This window comes from Corvus moneduloides, chromosome 6, assembly GCF_009650955.1.
Source record: "Corvus moneduloides isolate bCorMon1 chromosome 6, bCorMon1.pri, whole genome shotgun sequence".
Taxonomy (NCBI): domain Eukaryota; kingdom Metazoa; phylum Chordata; class Aves; order Passeriformes; family Corvidae; genus Corvus; species Corvus moneduloides.
In genome coordinates this window covers 14,122,318-14,141,147 of record NC_045481.1, presented here as the reverse complement: position 1 = coordinate 14,141,147, position 18,830 = coordinate 14,122,318, and the positions used below count along the sequence as shown (strand labels likewise).

Genomic DNA, 18,830 nt, shown 5'->3' with positions numbered 1-18,830 from the left:
GGACCCACTGCAGAGTCCTCAGGGTTGGTTCCCTAAAACACAGGTGAAGCTCAGAAAGGCTCTGTTTTCTCACCAACAGAGAAAGACACTGACGGCTTTTGAAACAAACATCTCTGACCTTCCTCGGGTTGGCTGGATGCTTACACCCAGCTTTCTCCTCAGCTTGCAGGCTCTGTTCAGGCAGGTGAACTCACTTCACTGTCCTTTCTCTACATTAATTTCACTGCAGAGATGAGTTTTGCAAAATCAACAAGTATCAAGAGCTGTAACTCAGCAACGCAAAGACGACACCAGTGAACCTATTTGTATAGCTACCCCTAAAATGTATAGTGAGAAAAAAACCAAACTCCAAACATTTTTCAGATATTCAATGTTACTCCGAAAAATCTATTGCCTCTTTATCCTGTCTGCATGGCAAGCTTAAATTCAAGTGATTGCCCCTGAAGTAGCCGGATTGATCAAGAAATTCCGACACAAAAGCATTTACCAGCAAATCTCAGGGGTGGCAGAAATAACAACACTGCTCAACTTTATTCATCAACCTTCCTAGCTTTTTCTGCATCTTTACAAATATCTCCTAAAACTATTCTTAGGGCTTCACGCTTAATAGGAAGCAGCATCAGTAAAAATTCAGGTCGAGGACAACAAGGCAAGATGGTTATGATGAAAATTGCATCTGAAAACCTTCTCTCTTAACGTCAGTGTGGATCTTCGCATTAAATTATACGAGAGGCTTAGGGCAACGATGTAGAGACATTAATGGTTAATGTAGTGGGACACGCTCCCTTGTAATTACCTCCTGTCATTGCTGCAGTGCCTGTGAGATATTGTGAAGAGACAGAGCTCAGTTTACAATCCCACGTCAATGGATCTTCTCAAACTCAGAGGTAATTTTTCTTTTTGAATGAATTGTCAAACTCCATTGTATTAACAAATTTACCTGGAGGGGCATCACCTCTGGTTGGGAAAAGGAAAAAGGGCCTTCTTGCCAATAAGTTGCAGCTCTTAGAAAAGAACAGTAGCAAAAACAGAAAGCTGTGACCTGGGACAATACTTTTGGCTGCTGTAAACAGAATTCAGCTATCAAGTAAGAGGGCTTTCCTCTAATGGAATCAGTATAATTGCTCCCACTCATTTATATTTGTTGTGTTTGGTCTATCAGCTATTCTGAGGGAAATAAGCACTCAGAGACAGAAGGAACATGGAAAAGAAGAAACAGAGCAAACACTATTAAAAGAAAGTAATTGAAAGGCCAAGAGAAAATGGAACCTGAGCCAACAATGGAAACCTCATGTCTAAAAGAAATACTTTTAGCACTCTAAAAGACAGTTCTGGCACTGAGTACACAGAAAGAGGCCCTAACGAAGGTGAAGCATTTTATTTTATTCAGTAATTCCAGGCAACGTTTCAGATCTGTTAAATATTACTGAAGAGATAAATGATACCGGGAATTGTATCTTAAAAACTTGTATCGGTATGAATAACCTGCTTATAAAACTGAGCACTACTTTTTCCATCCTCTCATGGCATACTTTGCTATTCTATCACTTTTCCATCCACAGTACCAAGGGTTGTGCACATGCCTCTATTGATCATTCCCAGGTCTGTGCTATCTGGCTTTCCATCGGCTGCAATGAATCCAGATCTGTACAATACTCAGCATAGCATAGCATATACCCATGCTGTGGTCTTATCAGCACTCTCAGAGTACCATTTAATTTTCTGTGGTTCAGCTCACTCTGCCTGCACCTCCCATTCAGCCAAGGACTGCCAGTGTTGTGATGACAGTGCAGAACTGTCAAACATCCTCAAACTCACAACCCTAAGTCTCCCTCAGACTGTGTTGTACACACAGTAGGAAGCATTTTCAAACTCATCCGGGAGAAGGGAAAGAGAGAAAGTCATCCTGGGAGATTCATGAAGTTGTTGGGGCCACCAATGAATCCTCAGTACCTAACAACAACCAAGTGTTGAAGTCTAAAGGTGCAAGATAAAGGTTTCTAATGGAAACAGCTCATATTTATTTTATCTTTGTGCTCATGAGCTACAGTGGACCAAGCTCCATCTTGTTGAGGTCTGTGCCATATCTCCAAAACTGAAGTAAGCTACCTCCTGCTCTAATGGTTTCACATCTTTTTTCCTCCTTGGAGGCTTCCTTCCAGTCTTCAACCTACAAGAGCCAAATTTAACACCCATGCTCTTAATAAAGACAGAAATCAACAACAGAGCAAATAATTACACACACAAATAAAAGCCTGAAAACAGAATTGCACTACAGCTATCTCACAGATCCTCATGACAAACACCTAAGAAGTTCGAACTGCTTCCTTGCCTGTGGGGCCATGAATACTTCGCTGTTGCCCTTCAGTAAGTTCTGCTTTCATATAATCACTCTGTTTCAGAACGAAACAGCTCTGAAACCTCAGTTATCTGTCACAAAAAGGCAGCTTTATTACTTTTATAATCTCTGATAATAGAGATGGTTTGAGATACTATTTCATAGAAATATGAATTGGCAGAAAATACCCCTCTATTTAATATCACATTTCAAAGGATGCTAATAAAAATTACTAACAGGGGGGAAAAAAAGGAACACTTGTGCCTGGGTCATCCTCAATTAGGGATAGACATTAAGGATACCAGCTCATGTTGCTCTGGGTCGGTATGACTTACTGGTGACTTTCCATAAATTCTCAGTTAGCTGGAGTGTCATCAGTGGAGTGTTAGTCTCCTCTGCTCATCTGGGGACTAAACTGGACACATGAAGATTATCCCTGGTATGCCCTAGTATTGCAAAGAGATAAAGAACTTGGATACTTTCCTTTAATCCACTATGAGGTCTTGCAAAAAAAAAAGGGGTTGGGGGAAGAGGAGCTACACAGGCTGGGAGTCAGCTTCCTTCTTAAATGAAGGGTTGCTGTTTGACAGAATATTTATCCAGCCTTATATAGTGACCACCCCTCATCCCCCAAATTATAACATCATTACAAAACACAGGAGAAAATTGTTTACACCTGTCACATTCTTCTGGGATCTGGCACTGGCACCAGCACTTAATATTGACCAGTACTCAGAATTCTAAGATCTCTTTTCAGATGCTTGTAACTAAACACATATGGGCATCAGAGAAGCATCCTGAAGGTAATTATTTTGCATTCTTCACAGGGTTGGGAAGCTAATAAAGCTTTAAAAGTCTCCGCTAAATGCAGAGATAAGAAATACATTCTTAGTAACTAAATGCAGCAACAGGCCTCTGGGGGACACAACATCTGATCATTCAGGTAGAGAGCTTTGCTGATGCACAACAGAAGTGGTTTCAGGTTATATCAGCCAGCTTAATTAATTTCCTACCTCTTGACCTCCATGCAATTTTAAAACTTTCTCTTTTTTAGTCAGTGTAATTTTTTTTGAGGTACAACTCTTAGCTTTAACAGTTAATTCTGATACTTTGGGAGACTGTTTTCTGTGTCGGTTATATTCACAGGTAGAGAAAACCAACTCAAGGAACAAATTAAGATATTTATTTTTGTATTGTTACAAATTTGTGGGGGGATTTTCCATTAAATGTATTTAACAGACAACCTATTTGCACTCAGGCCTTTCAGCATTTTAATACGGTAAAATATATACTTTTGGTGCCATACAAATTATGGTTAAAAATAATTCTCAAGGACATACTGAGGGGACAAGAACTTTAAGCAAAATAACTCAAGTTGAAATAGTCAATTCCCTTCAACAGTGGTTTCTATTTCATGACATTATATTCTTTACACTAGCAAACTATATACAAACAATACCACAAAACTACCGTAAGTGCAAAAATGTAAAAAATATACATAAACATATACACAAATTGCTGTGTGTCTGTCTGAGCTACCTTACAATTAAGAAATCCAGTACAAATGCATGGTTTGTATTTATGTATTTGACTTGTAAGTATCTAATATTTAATTGTAAACAAGATTCAGCATGTAGAGCAACTTAAAACAGTTGTCAGAAGCTTAAATCATGAGGCCTGGAGACTGAAGAACTGTACACACTAGGATCCAAACTGACATACATACCCACACATTTTCTGACTTATATTGCAGGGGCATTTCAGGTATTTAAAAGATTTAGAAGTATTTATCTACTCTAAACAAATTCTTGGATTTCATTGTTTTACAAAATGCATACATTTCAATATTTAAAGGAAAATCAGTATCACATTTGCAGGTGTTTGGATCATGTTTGGTAAGTGTCTTGCTCATAACCATTGAACAGCTTTTTGGTTTATTAAGAAACCTTTCTTGGCAACTCAATTAAGGAACAGTAAATGAAAGCAAGCAATGGATGTTCACAATCAACCACTTAGTGAGCAAACAGAAGCAGTCACGTCCCTTAAGCACAGATGAACTCACGGGGGATTATCCAGTGAGTCACTGACAATGCTGACCATTAGGCAAGTACACACAGGGTACACTGCACTGCTAAAAATCTGCAGGATTTAGAAGAGACAGTGGGAAGAAAATGGAAGCTGCCTTTGCATGGACGTGTTGATTTGCTGCTCTCAGTCACTGCTAAGATTCTTAGCAAGAATGGTTTGTTTGTTTTACAAAAGATGGCTGACTTTTTTTCAGGTATTTCCGAGGCACTCATCAATGTATTATTTGAAACGCCTGGATATCTAAGAAAACCCAGGATGACAGTTCTATTAGGATGGTGTTGGGCTAAGTAACAGGAATAGCACTAGTACTGTTAGAGTATTTGGAGAGAATTAAACATAGTCGATGCCAGTTTACAGCCTCTACAAATATGAAAACTGCCCATATCTATAGCAACTAATTTCAGTGGAAAATTCAAGTACAACAGTATTTTTGCCGATCTCCTTGTGCTAATGGAGAATACAGTAATGTTATCCATAAGCTTACCTTTCCAGGAAATATGTCCAGAGTCAAATGTCATCTTGTGTATTTTTTTAAGTGCTTGAAAACCCTTACAGTATTGAGCAGAGCATTTGATGAATCCCTTCTCATACATGACACTTTTTGATTTAAAACACAAGCCATGCCCTACAAGACACATTCTGCAAACTGGTCTTAATGTAAAGACTAATTTGCTAAGTTTTGTGATTTTTTTTGGTTTTTTTTAAACATTTCAAACACTGCAACAATGCAGAATATACACCCAAAAATTAAAAAACTATTTCCAAAATAAAATGTTGAAAAAAATTTAGAATCAGTTTCACTGAAAAGGCTCAATAAAGTGCAAGCAGTAAATGAGAGGGTTTACATAGTGAAAAGTGAAGTTTAATAAATTTGTACAATCTGTATTGCTGACAATGAGAGACACGCTATAAAAATGTTTTACCTTGACATCATGCCCTCATATAAAAATATATTCTAATTGCCTTGCTGTACAATCAGATCTTGACAGAATTGAAAAAGAAAAGAACACTGAAATGCCACCACTCCTTTTAAACAGTGTCTGAAAGGAAGAAAATATGTAGATTTATGCTACTGCAGTGTACTCTAATTAAGTGGATGAACTGGATTAGCTATTTACTAGTACTAGCTAATTACTAGTATAGTAATTGCCAATGAAAAAGATGCATTGCTACTTACTTGCATTGATTCACCACCACTTCTTGAGAAGGCATTCAGGAGGTGCCACACTGCAAACATGAAACTCATTCCTGTGCAAAATGCTCATGCTTTGAGCTCTCACTAAAGCAGAGCTCTCTAATTACTGAACAGAAGTATGCACTACAGCAAGTACTTTTACATCAAAAAATATTTTATGTTATTAAATCTGCAGGTATTTTTGCTCTAAAAAGCATCTCCTCCTGCTTGCAGCAAGTCATTTAACTGAAATAACCAGGTCTTCAGAGTGTACCACGACTTCAACGATTCCAATGAATTGAAACAAAACTTTATAGTATCACCTGTCACCCTATACGGCAATTTGTTTTTACCTGGAGCTTTGTTTTCTGAAAAATAATAAAGCAGACTGCAGAAGTCTTCCCAACAGAGAGGACATTTTCAAATCATTTACTGCTGAGCCAGATTCTTTGGTGTTCAGGAATAGCTATTGTAGTATCATGAACAAGCATGCAGTAGCATAACAAGCAGCAATTATTTTCCTTCATACACTCCTGTTTGTCCTGTAAGGCCCATCAGCAAAGTTTCTGCTAGTGGTAGGTACTAAACAAAGGGAGGGAAAATACTTCCTCATGACCCTTTGAGACTGGTATCTGATCAATAGTATCTGATGTCCCCCTTTCAGTGGGGATTTTCCACATGGCATATGGGCAGGATTTCCACTTATGACTAGCACAGAACTATGACAAACTTACTTACTGGCTAGTCATTCAAAGTTTAATCTACTGAAATTCAAAAGGAGTATTTTTCTATTCAAAAGAATCTTTACTTTTTATTCTCCAGTTTTTGCTAATACAAGACAAAAGAAGTTCATTATTGCACATCTATCGCCAAGACTTTTAACTGCCCCAAAATGGTGCAATGTCAGGTGCTTAATAAAGCTCTGTGGAGACCCTGGTCACCTACTAAACAGTAAATAATGTCAGTACCAACTTTGATTTTTGAAGTTTTGCTGTCCTTTTTTTAAAACCTCTCACCCATTCCCAGGTGCAACTAAAGGACCCCAAATACTCACTGTCAAATTATGATGACACACAACCTAAATTAAGAATACCTTGTGAGAGCAGCAACTTTGCAACAATATGAACTTTAAATAAAAGCAGATTACTGAAATAAAGTCTGTATAGCCTTTTAACTATGAAATTATGAAATAACGTTTTTACTTAGGATTTTTCATTCTTACAAAGAACTGTTGGCAACAATTATAATTAATTGTTTTCCTGAAGAGTAGGCATTTTTAGCATTGTAATTAATGTAACAGTAGACAAAAATGTTTTTACATATAATGAGTTTAAATAAATTTAAGACACTTTTCTGTAGGATCATCATCAAATGATGCTCTTTTCAATAATTTGTGTAAGATTCTAAACCACATAAAGGATAATGCACATTACATTTTATTCACACTATAAAAAAAGCACAATATACAGGCCATATCCTTTAAAGTGCAACACAACAGAACATTTCTGTAACATTCAGGTTCTTCAAAAACCCACAAAAGTAGGTATTTAATATTTAGGAACAAATTCTCTCTGTAGGTGTATTGACACTGAATCTAAACCCTGAATGGTTATCAAGCTTGTCCTTGCTGTAAGTGCCACGCTAAAAGCGATGCTTATGACCACTAAACAATATTATCTTATCTGCTTCCATATTAGACAGCCTCATGTCTCATGTCCACAATGAAAGCTTTTATCCTCTAGTCAGTGAAGAACATCTGCAGAGCCCTTTACTGAAGACAGTTCTTTGACTATGGTCAGAAAACCTCTTTTAAGTCCACTTAGCTTCACCGTACAGGCTACTGCTTCAGATGTCAAATCTACCAAGAAAAATATGGTAAATGGAACAGAGCAAGCATGTCTCTGAGTTGGCAGCGCATGCTTCACTATGTTTGGCACTATCTACCAAATGTATTGGTAACACACAGTATAAGCACGTACCAATTTGCTTTTCACTTCATAAATCTTTTTTGGTTGGATGTTTTGCTAATAACAGTTGGAAAACCTCATTTGTTCCTGAGATGAACATGACAAAACAAAGTGAGCTCCATCTAAAGCTGCCAACAGGACATTCTTCTTCATTTCCAGCCTTGCTACCTGCCTGCTGAGCCAGATTTACAACCTCAATCCTCCCCAAGGCGCCATTTCTGAGACTCTTCTTGACGCACATCTGGCCTGATCTGGTTTCTCATTCCACCCAGAACGTTTGAGGTTGCCTCTGTTGCAACGATGAAAGGTTTCACCACAGTTGGTGGAATTTGGCGGAGGACTCCTCCTACTGCTCCAGTGACTCCTCTGTTCTCATGCTCACGAGCAGCAGTCTCATAGATGGTTTGGGCTGTGTCCGTAATCCCCTTTCAGAAAATAAAGGAAATCAGTTACACCGAAAAAGAAAAAGCATCCTCTTCTAGTTTTAGGGGAAATTTTAAACTGCACAGCATTTTTCTCCTTGGAGATTTGTATTATAACTGTACTAAATCAATACTGATATAAATATGATTTAGTTCTTCTAATGAGGCTTAAAATAACACTCCTATGAACTTACAGATGCAAATATTTCAGGCAACTTCTGGTGGCACATCTTGCACATAAGGGAAGAAGCTGCGGGGTACTGTGAACTATTGAAAAACTCAGTTGACACCTTACTTCATAGACACTACATAAGGTGCAACCAACAAAGTAAAACACAAAATACAATAAAATCAGGTCAGCATTCTAATTTAAAATACACTGTCATAGTAGAGGAAGGTTTCACTTCTCTTAAATCCTGCACTATGCTTAAACACTACCTCCCTCAGAATTAACAGTAACTGCAAAGGTGGTCAAGCAGAAAGGGAAGGGAAGGATGGATGACACAGCACAGGAAATCAAGTGGCTCAGAATAATTGTAAACCATCCCAATGGAAAAGCACTCAAGTCCTGTTCACACTCATCTGCATGATATCTTAGCTTTTTTCTGCTTTATCCATTCCAGATTTCTGTTAGTTTATGATTATTGATGAAGTCTTGTTCAAAGCTGAAATCTCCTCCTCCGTTTGGCCAGCCTAAACTAACATCTGTTATTTTATTCGCTGTTTTAGGAAATAATTCTTAATTTTGGTTCCCAACAATTGCTTCTGCACTCACCTCTTTCACAACACTGTACGCTTTGGCTACACCCTCCCGCAGGTCGACCGGCTGATGAGCCAAGCGATGGCGAGGGAACCGTTTGATCTTTTTCGCTTCAGTAAAGGTAGGCCCTGGTGATACCATGTCATAAGCAGTTTCTGCAGCTGCCTGCACATGAGGAGCAAATGCAAAACACCTGTTATAGCACCCAACCACAAATTTAAGCTACTAATAGGGTGATGTCATTGAAATAAAGAATTCTTATTCCACAAATAATATTCATTTGCATCAGATTAAGGTTTTGTCCAAGAACTTCTGGAATGTGCAGCTCTAACTATACATTAATTCCATAATGAAAGAATGAATGTTGTAGGTTTGCTTTTTTTGTCTCTTCAAAGGCATCCTCTAAACTGAATAAAATGCTCAAGAGAGAAACTGAACATTTGATCAATGGTATTTCTTACAAACACACAAGCACACATATAATCCCACCTGTGATTAATATCACTGTTTTTTTAACTATATATGTTCAAGCTTAGGCACATATACTATTTTTGCAAGATTAGGTGGTAAAAGTGTATTTTCATTATATTTCCATATATTTTATATTAAGAAACATAAATTATTAACACTTTAATCCAAGATTACCTTAGGGTTAAATCCAGGAAGCTCTATAGACTTTGTGTAGATCTACAGAAAAAATACTTGCTTGGGTGTTTTAAAAAAAGGTAAGAATCTACTACTGGGTAATACACATGCACAAAGAACTCATCTTTCTCAATAGCAGTGATTTTTTTAGTGAGGCTGAACATTTTTGTATTAAATTGTACATTATAATATATTAAATATATTAAGAAACAAGCAGCACCTTGGATCTTCAGAAGTATTTTAACACAATTTTCTAACCATTGTATTTGATGCCATAGTTCTCACCTCACAGACTGGTGCAAGCTCTACCCAGTCTCTGCTCTCCGATTTATACAGCTGTCCTTATTTTTTTTTTTTTTTTTTATTACATGCTTCCTAACTTAAATCTACAGCATTAAGATATTAGCTTAACCTAGAGCACTTACTGGTCACACCTCTCATTTTACATCTAACTTCAGGAGTAATATGCTTTACCTGTATAGTCTGAACCATTCTGTTTGTTAGCTCCAGTGCTGCCATCGCAGTGGAAGTACCAAAGGAAGCTGCTCCTCTTTGAAAGCCTCTGACAATACGACCATCCTTGCGGTACTGCTCTATTGGCAACCACACCAGGTCTTTCAGACCTTGCACTGAAAATGAAGGCATAACACCAGAGTCAGAATGTTCTCTTAGATAAGCAGAATGCCTTGAAAGGAAGTGAAAACAAGAGTCAACATGGTTTGTGGTGGTTTTTTGAGGGGGAGAGGTGTTGTTTGGTTTTTAAAGAAACACATTCATATGTAGCTGAATAGTAGCAAGAATTAACTTACCTAACTGCACAAGTGAATGCATAGGCCCTACTCCTCCCAAAATTCCCGGTAGCTGGTTTTTCTTTATATCGTTAAGCCATTCACTGATGGCATAGGAGAACAATTTATCCACACCTAATAAACTAAAGTAAATAGAATTATTAATTTTTTTAAAACAGACAATTCCTAATAAAACATATACATTTATTATTCATCAAAGTAAAAGATGCCATTTAAACAAAAGGAAAGCTTTTTCAAGTGTCATCTTTTGCTGCTGTTGGCTAAGCCAAGCATTTCAAATGCATATGCTTCATAAAACAAACTCAAAACTGTATAATCACATCCAGTTCCATAGGAAGTGAATATAAAACTAAAATTAAGAGTTGATCACGAAGACTAGCACATACATTAAATTCTGTTCTGAATTAGAAGTTCTTCTTCAATTATATATGTATTTCAAAAAACCCTAGAATCAAGAAATATTTGTATGGTCAAAAAGCATTTTGGATTTTAGACGGGCATCTTAACAGAAAATTTGCTTTGCATTTGCAATGCTCAGTTATTCCCCATAAACTTGTTCAATTTGCAATAGCAATGTTGATCTACATTCTGATAAACTTACCCGTGTCTGTAACAAAGCCTCTTCAGCTTTAATTCTGAGCAGTTCAACTGAGCAAGCCCAATAAGAATCCCAGCTAGTGTTCCCTGTAAGTGAAATATTTTGTTATCACATAAATTTACTCAACCCATACAACCTGTGAGAAATAATTTCATCATCTCAACTCTTACTCACAGGTATTCTGTCTAAACATTCTCCCCCAGTCTCCCCAAATGCTATTTGTTACAATGCTATGAATCATGTCATACGGAAACTTGCAAAAAAGGAAACTTGGCTTAACCTGCCACTGCAAGAAAAACATCTGGATATGAGAGGGCTTCTTCAGAAATAATAAGCTGTAATAAATTATGTAAACATAGCTCTGGCTTTAGTGTGTTCCAGTCATTCTAAAGCGACCATATTTCATGTTTTGACTTCTGATAGCCAGGCAAATTCAAGAAGTTGCTGCTTTCACTTTCCCTTATTTTCTTACTGATTTCCCATGACAAAGTACAACTCTTGTTGTGCAAACAGGATTTTTTGATGTCTGTTTCTAAACTCAGTGTGATAAAGAATGCATATCTTAACAAGAACCATGAACATTTTTTTCATCTGTAATAGATTCTGCCATTGCCACAGACGCCCATATGTTACTAGACTGCAAGGAAAGCAAACAAGGACAACAAACAACAATATTTTATTCTGGCATTAATGAAGAAAAAGTAAAATAAAATGCACGATTCTGGCATCAGACAGTGGTGTCATACTTTGAGGGGCACTGCAGCTCTATGCTATGATTTCAAGCCAATCACTGAGCTCATAAATGTGACAATCAAGTTCCAGCCTGAGTTAATCATATGTGGGGGATCCATGCCCAAATTTTCCAATTAAAAGTGAAGCAAAGCTTTACTGAAACTAAAGGGGAAAAAAAGTGTTCTAGATTTTATCATTATCACATCCTTAATGAGTAGTGACCATAAAAATATACCCCAAATAATGGGGAGCAGGGAGGGGAAAGCAAAACAAGCAACATCAAATTTTTGTTCTAGAGCATCAGCATTATACACACACCTGATCCATTGACACATGCTTGCCATGGTAATCGAGACGTATTGGAACTTCTGAGGTAAAGCGAAATTCTCTGGGACATACAAAGAAAATATTATAGTGAGAAACATGAAAAGGAAATAAAATTATTCTTCCAAAAAGAAACTCATGGCTCCCCATCCTCCTGGAATAAGATGTCACACCTTTTTTTGTAAACCATAAATTCTTTAGTTACTGTGTTAGTACTTCAGAATAAATTTACAAAATACAGTGGCAAATTCAGCTTTTCTTGGTTTATTCACATCTAGTTCAGATTAGCATTTCTAATAAATTTAACAGTCCTGCAAATGTGCTACTAATCCTGCAAGTGAGCATCTCTATGTTCAAACACACACCCACAAAATGATGGTTCTGTGGGCAAAATTTAGTCCTGCAAGTGGAACTTGATAAAAAATTCTGTTGGTAATGTATGTGGTGAAACAGAACCACAGCCATGCTAATGCAATTTAGCTCTGCACTGCGTACCACAGCACACATCTATTGTTAGAGGCACTTATGATCTGAATGCACATGAAAAAACTTCTGTAAAACAAGCTACGATTTTCATAGTCACTTCTCAGTCAGGGCTACATTAGACTTCCTCTTGTGATATTTTAATTCCATACCTCTCTTCCATGACATCCTTATATGCTCTTCCTTTATATACTCGCATCTCTGATTATATTAGATCTAATTTATAGTTAGACATAAGAGTACAAACACTGCTCTTTTTATGCATTTGTAAAATATATCATTACTGGTTCTGTATGTGGTGAAGATTTAATTTTTATTTCCTTGTGCACAGTAGTGTGCAAAAGTTAATAAAAATCACTGGTGAACTTCCAGTGATAGAAACAAATATATATGCTTTCACAACCAGCCAATAAGCAACAACAAAAAAATGCACCTTGCCCTAAGGTCTGATAGTTTATCACCACACTTTCTTAAAACATTCAGCAGAACAGCTATGTGTCACTTGAAATTTCGTAACAAAAGTTTACCTGAAAAATACTGGCTGATCATTGTATGATGTCGTTTCTTGTGAGAAATGATCATCATCTCCATTAACCACATCCATAGAATCAATGCTGCCATTTTCATTTGCTTGCTTGTGTGATGAAAAAGAAATGACTGGACTTGGTTCCTTAAGGCTGCTGACATGCCTAGGCAAACTACACGTAACTTCAGCACCAGGAGACTTTTTAACTAAGAAAAGAAGTTATACACAGTTAAGTGACTCATATTTTTCACAGCGATTTCAGAAAGATTGTATTTATACAATTACTGTGTCCTTAGTAAGTTCTAATGCTCATTAGTAGGAATTACTAGCAGGGCAATATTTAAATTCTCTTAGTTATTAATAAAAGCTATTACATGCAGCTTATGTTGAGGTTTGTGCATCAGCATAAATAATGCATCTGGATCTAATGGCAGTATTGCACAGGGCTTCATCACCTATGCATTTCAGCATGACATCTCAACAGAAATAGGCAAAGTATAGCTTCTAACAAATGCCCAAATATAGTTAATAGTGGAAACGTGCTTTCCAATATATACTGCTTTTGCATCAGATAGTATAATTGATTAGAACTACTGCTTCAACTGCATACATACATCATTTAATACCTCTGGCATAAAACAGTATGTTTGTCTAACAGCTTGAAGTTGTCTAACAGAGTTCAAGTTTATAAACAAGCAGCACAATGTATTTGTTTTATCTACTAATAACTCCCAATAGCATATACACAGTCTTCAACTTTTTTAAAAGCTCTTATTAAATATGCTCCAATTTTGGTTAAACCTTCTATAGAATTAAGATTCCAGGTGTTGAAGACCTTTGTTCACATTTATAAAATAAAAAGCTTAAATACCTAAAGCTTCTGTGTTCTAAAGAACCAGTCATTAATGTTAGTGCTCAAACCCCCAAACAAGTTTTTATACACACAAGATTCACATGTGAATTTATAGACACATACAAAAATTAAAGGAGAAGGAAGTGGCACTATTATGTTAGGTTTTTTTTAGAAATATACCTTCAGGATCTGGAGTAACTAAGAGTTCTACTTCTGTAGAAAGGCTAGTGAAAAAGTCCTTCAGGAAAAACAAGGCATCCTAATGGCAAAAATGAAAATACAATCAGGTTAAAATAAATACAAAGACACAACTCTCTAAAAACATTACCTACTATTCCAGCTCTATTTCTATGCAGATATGAAACAAAAAATTTTTTTTGTTTTTGAACCTTTAACATATGCACAAACCACACAGAAATGTAGGACAGAAACCAGGAAGACCCTCTTGGCCAATGCACCTTGCTCCATATAATAGGATTTCATGATCTGTCTAGCTCTGTCTTAAAAATTCAGGGTTATTTTTGTCATTTCTACTCTCATTTTGGAGACTGGTCCAGAACACAGGTGTTTTAATGGCTATAAACCTTTCCCTGATTTGCAGTAGAAGGTATTTAAGTATAGTTTATATTCTACTCTAATACCGTCAAAGTCAATCAAATAATTACAAATCAAGTCTCATCACTGCTTCATTAAAAGTCATTAATATCTACGGTATTAATGTCTTAATGACGTCTTAAAGGTATTACATCCCAGTTTCTTTTTTGGACAGATGCATCGCACTGGTGCCTTATTCATCCTATCATTGATGATACCTGGACTTTTTTTTCCATTTTTACTTCCAGCTGGTAAGAATGACAGCTTAAGTAGTAATAACAAATATTTCTAATATGACTGCATGCAGCCCTGTGCTTCCAAAGAGCTGTGGTTAATTTCATAGAAGTTGTAAAGGTGAATTTTGTTTATGGTTTAAAGGATGAAAGACTTGAAAAAGTAACCAAGAGGGAACACATTTCCTTCCTAGATGGCAGTATTTCCAGGCTATTTTTTCCTAGATGAAATTATTGCAAACTAGATAGAGTTCAATTTTGCTAATAGCAAAAGGTAAACCTGGTCTCCGATGTGTGTTGAAAGAAAGAAAAAGTAGGTAACGGAAATCCTAATTATGTTCTTAAAAAACCTAAACCCCACGTATCTCTCTGCAGATGACAAATTAAGGAAGAAATGCCTCAACAGAGTAATAACTGCACTTTACATTTGCCTGCACAAACATATATAGCTCTTACTGGTTTAGAAAAAACCCAAATATTTCTTGAATATATCAAAAATACCTTGCACAAAGGCCTGCTAAAGAAAGTAAAACAATTTCTGTTCTTCCTGCCACTGCAGTTGATAGCAAGACAAAGCCTTCAAGTTATTAGAAGCATTTCCTGAGTGCCAAGCGCCCTTGACTAACATGTTGTGAACCACTTCTAGATTAATTATTAACCTTTTTCAATTAAAAACAATGAAGTCGCTTCATGAACAAACAAAACCAGACCACTCAAGAATAAGTAGTTTAAGTGATTTCAAACCCTTTGAGATTATCAGAAGTTTCAGGAGGAAAACTTACTGAGAAAACAGCTTTGCCTAAAGATATTCTTAGTTTTTAAATAAAAAATCTAGTCTTTGTATTAGCTGGAGCAGAAAGGAAAGGAAAGGAAGTTCTAGCATGGATATAAATGGAACAACAGAGATTCAAAGATTAAATAAAAAAGGTATCACACCAAGAAAATGTAAAACATAAAATATGTATGATGGCTAAAAGTATCTGGGTTAAAAGAAACCCCAAGTATAATTAAATAAAGAAAAAAATTTTCTTTTTTTTGCACTGGCACAACCCACCTGGTCAATATTGAGGCGAAGTGGCATTAGTGAAACACGTAAACAACATTCCTGTGGGGATCTGCCAGACTCTGGACGGACATGCAATGCTTTAACTGTCAACTGAAAAAAACCCAACACAATTATTAAATCTCAGAACACCAGTCAAGAAAAGCTTTTACTGCAAAACCTCAGTACTAGTATGATTCCACTTAGCAATTACAGTATTGAATAAAAACTTACTCTGAATGTTATAAAAAAATAAAGTTAAAAGAAACTCCCCAAAAAATTAATAAATCCTTTTTAGAACCAGTAAGACTACTGTATACCATAAAAATACAAATCTGCATGTGTAGTGAAAAGTGAATGTCTGCTTGTATCATTACTGATACAAGCAGACATTTGCTCAAAACCAAATTGTGAAAGCTACCAAAATAGTCCTGACAGTCTCAAACCCATTAATACCTGACGAGCTAACATTCAAACTGACTTTTGAATTAGTTTTAATATCCACAAAGAGTCAAGCAAATAACTATCAACAAATTATATTGCTTCAGTGTTCCACGAACTCACGTTTCTGCTTCTGCAAGATTAAGTGTACATGGCCCCCAAAATGATAGTTCAACCACTGTAATTGTAATGAATTAACATATTTCATAGCTATACCATGTTTGAATGTGCTTTTCTGGGCATCTCCTTACTGCAGTAGAGATAGAGAAATTTATTCATCTGTGATGTCGCTAAGCGATCTCTGATCTCCAGGTCCTGAACAATAAAAACTTGTCGTGACACTGGCTGCTCCAACAGACAGGATTCACCTTCTGCACCACCTGGAGGATACACCTCATGCTGGAATTTCACCTTTTAAAATGGAAAGCCAGCATAATCAGTTTCATTGAAAAACAACATTTAACAGCAGAATACTTCTTTAAAAAATAAACAAAAAACCAGGAAAGCACACCACACATAAGAACTTTTAAAGCTGTCTACTGTTTTAAATTTACAGAAATGATATTAAGATTTCTGAAACTATTCAGGTTTTTACATATCTAGCACTAGAAATCTTCCAATTTCTAGTTGTGCAGATGTTCGTATTTTAGTGTGCAAATTCAAGCAAAACCAAAAAGTCTGTATAAGATAAGGAACTAATTTCACTTTTTTTTAACATTCACTCAGCTTTTTCTTCTCAATCCTGGTATCTTTCTCACCTCAAGGTGAAGCCTGTACCAGGCAATCTTGCAAGTCTTGAATCCTGCACCCTCTAACACTTAAGAAAAAAATGTTGCTTCCCTACCAACTGACTTCTCAAGTGGCTTCTTGTGGTCGTTTCCTTCTTTTTACTCACTTTACTCCATTAATATTCTAATTCAGTATTTTTCTTAAATTCTAAGTTATCTTCATCGGGTGACCCCTTGATGTAGCTCGCATTTCCAGCCGTGGTGACCTACAAACCATCCCCTGTCCCCCCCCCGCGCACGCCGCATCCCGGCCGGCAGTGGAACGCTGCTGAGCGCACACAGCGAGCGCGGCAGCGGCCTCTGCCGGCACGGCGCTGAGATCCAAGGCAACACCGTTCGTGACCCCTTCTGTTCTCCTTCATTTCTTTAAACATTACTATTAAGCCTTGTACCAAGTATGAGGAAGTAGAGAAAAAAACCTTTATACCACTTCATGCTAACACCAGCCCTCATTAAATATCTGCAAACTAAGAGATGGCTATAATTCTACACAGGAAGTTTTCCAGGTGGAATATTAAATGCTTCCCTTTTTCTTCTTTTTTACTGCAATGTCACGTTTTTTTCTAGAAAAGGCTACCTTAAGTATCACATTTCTGGCAAGCTTAAAGTGCTAATGGGACGAATTTTAAGTTTTGGAAATGCACATAGACTACAAAAGGCCTTTATTTTTATGTAGAGCCTTTCATTCTTATGAAAACATTTGAAAAAAATCTTATTTTAAAAAGATTCTGTTATCGGTCCATTTGACATGAAATATGTTTAACTCCTCACCAATACTATTCACAGCACCAGTAAAAGAGCATCTAGTTCCTATGTTAGAGCTAAGCACAGCTTTAAAAAAACCAGTAAGATACTTATGCCTGAAGGGTGATAAATATGTTAGGGGAAACAAAGGAACAATACTCTGATACAACTAGATGTTATTTCATATCCAGTTACCAAACTGATACACTGAGTATTCTCAACAGATCTACATCTTGCTTATTTGGTGAGAATACGTAATTCCATAACAGGTGTATCTATTCAGAATGGAACCGAAGAGAGAAAAACAAAACAGCAGTTGTAAAACTTGTTTATAATGAACAAAAACTTTTAAGAATATTGCAATGGATATCCTTCATCTTTAGAAACAAGCTTATTCAGCAAGTAAGTATTATGCTAATGCTAACAGTTTTGTTAAACAAATTCTACCTTCATCACCATCAAAGTGATTGCTTAGATGTAGATACTGTTGAAAGATATAATACTGAATTCTAAGGAGTATAACACATAAAGACATCCACACACAGAGAGTCATGGCTGTTTCTGTCATTCACCTTGCTTAACTGTATTTCCATTAGGAAGTCTGGGTTTCTTCCTCTTCCTCCACATGCTGTATTCCGTCCATGCCTTGTTGGTGTATGAGAAGGAGAACTATGGGGACTTCTGGGGAAATAAAAAGGAAAAATAGGCTTTTGCAGATCAAAGTTATCCCACTGTTAATATAAAATGAAATGCACTGGATGTAACTTATTACTATTTTAATGATATTCAAAAAAACATGGAAACTGTGTTACTGTTAACCAAATTTCTTTTTGTTCAAGTAATATATACCTAAGCAGAATGCTAGGTGTATGTATCCCACCAAATTAACATTCATAAAACATTTCCTTAATTTTGGCTGTGATAATTTTACTCTTTAGTTTACATGACATCCTGTAAATCTGACTCTTATGCTCCTTAAGCCCTGACCTCTTTAGGAAAATTTGACTTCTAATACTACCCTAAAACAAAATGCATCCTTCCATTCCCCCCAGAAAAATCAGCAAAATCAAACCCAGTTTGTCCAGGTTAAGACATGGGAGAAATACACCCTGATTTGTGAAGTTAAACTGAATAAGATTCTAGATGATTTTTAAAATCCCTTCCAACCCAAACCATTCTATGATTGATTCCTTGTGAGAAGGGAGCCAAGAAGCAAGCAAGGGAGACTTGAGACTGAACAATAAGATTACTCCAAATCAAAAGAAAATT

General features: G+C 36.5%; 1 protein-coding gene across 3 annotated transcripts in view; it reads right to left on the bottom strand.

Moving 5' to 3' along the window:
- Positions 1-3,499: 3,499 nt before the first annotated feature.
- ATG2B (autophagy related 2B) overlaps positions 3,500-18,830 on the bottom strand; it is a 46,947-nt gene continuing 31,616 nt past the window's right edge. For 2 of the 3 annotated variants that reach the window (XM_032110620.1, XM_032110621.1), the window contains exons 32-42: positions 18,134-18,242; positions 16,246-16,440; positions 15,601-15,702; positions 13,900-13,978; positions 12,868-13,072; positions 11,852-11,921; positions 10,805-10,887; positions 10,204-10,325; positions 9,869-10,023; positions 8,765-8,914; positions 3,500-7,992 (exon numbers count right to left, since the gene is read on the bottom strand). In XM_032110620.1, coding sequence (XP_031966511.1) covers positions 7,762-7,992; positions 8,765-8,914; positions 9,869-10,023; positions 10,204-10,325; positions 10,805-10,887; positions 11,852-11,921; positions 12,868-13,072; positions 13,900-13,978; positions 15,601-15,702; positions 16,246-16,440; positions 18,134-18,242 — 1,501 coding nt within the window. In that variant the 3' untranslated portion in view covers positions 3,500-7,761. The remainder of the gene's footprint in view (positions 7,993-8,764; positions 8,915-9,868; positions 10,024-10,203; positions 10,326-10,804; positions 10,888-11,851; positions 11,922-12,867; positions 13,073-13,899; positions 13,979-15,600; positions 15,703-16,245; positions 16,441-18,133; positions 18,243-18,830) is intronic. The other variant, XM_032110623.1, reaches the window with a different exon arrangement.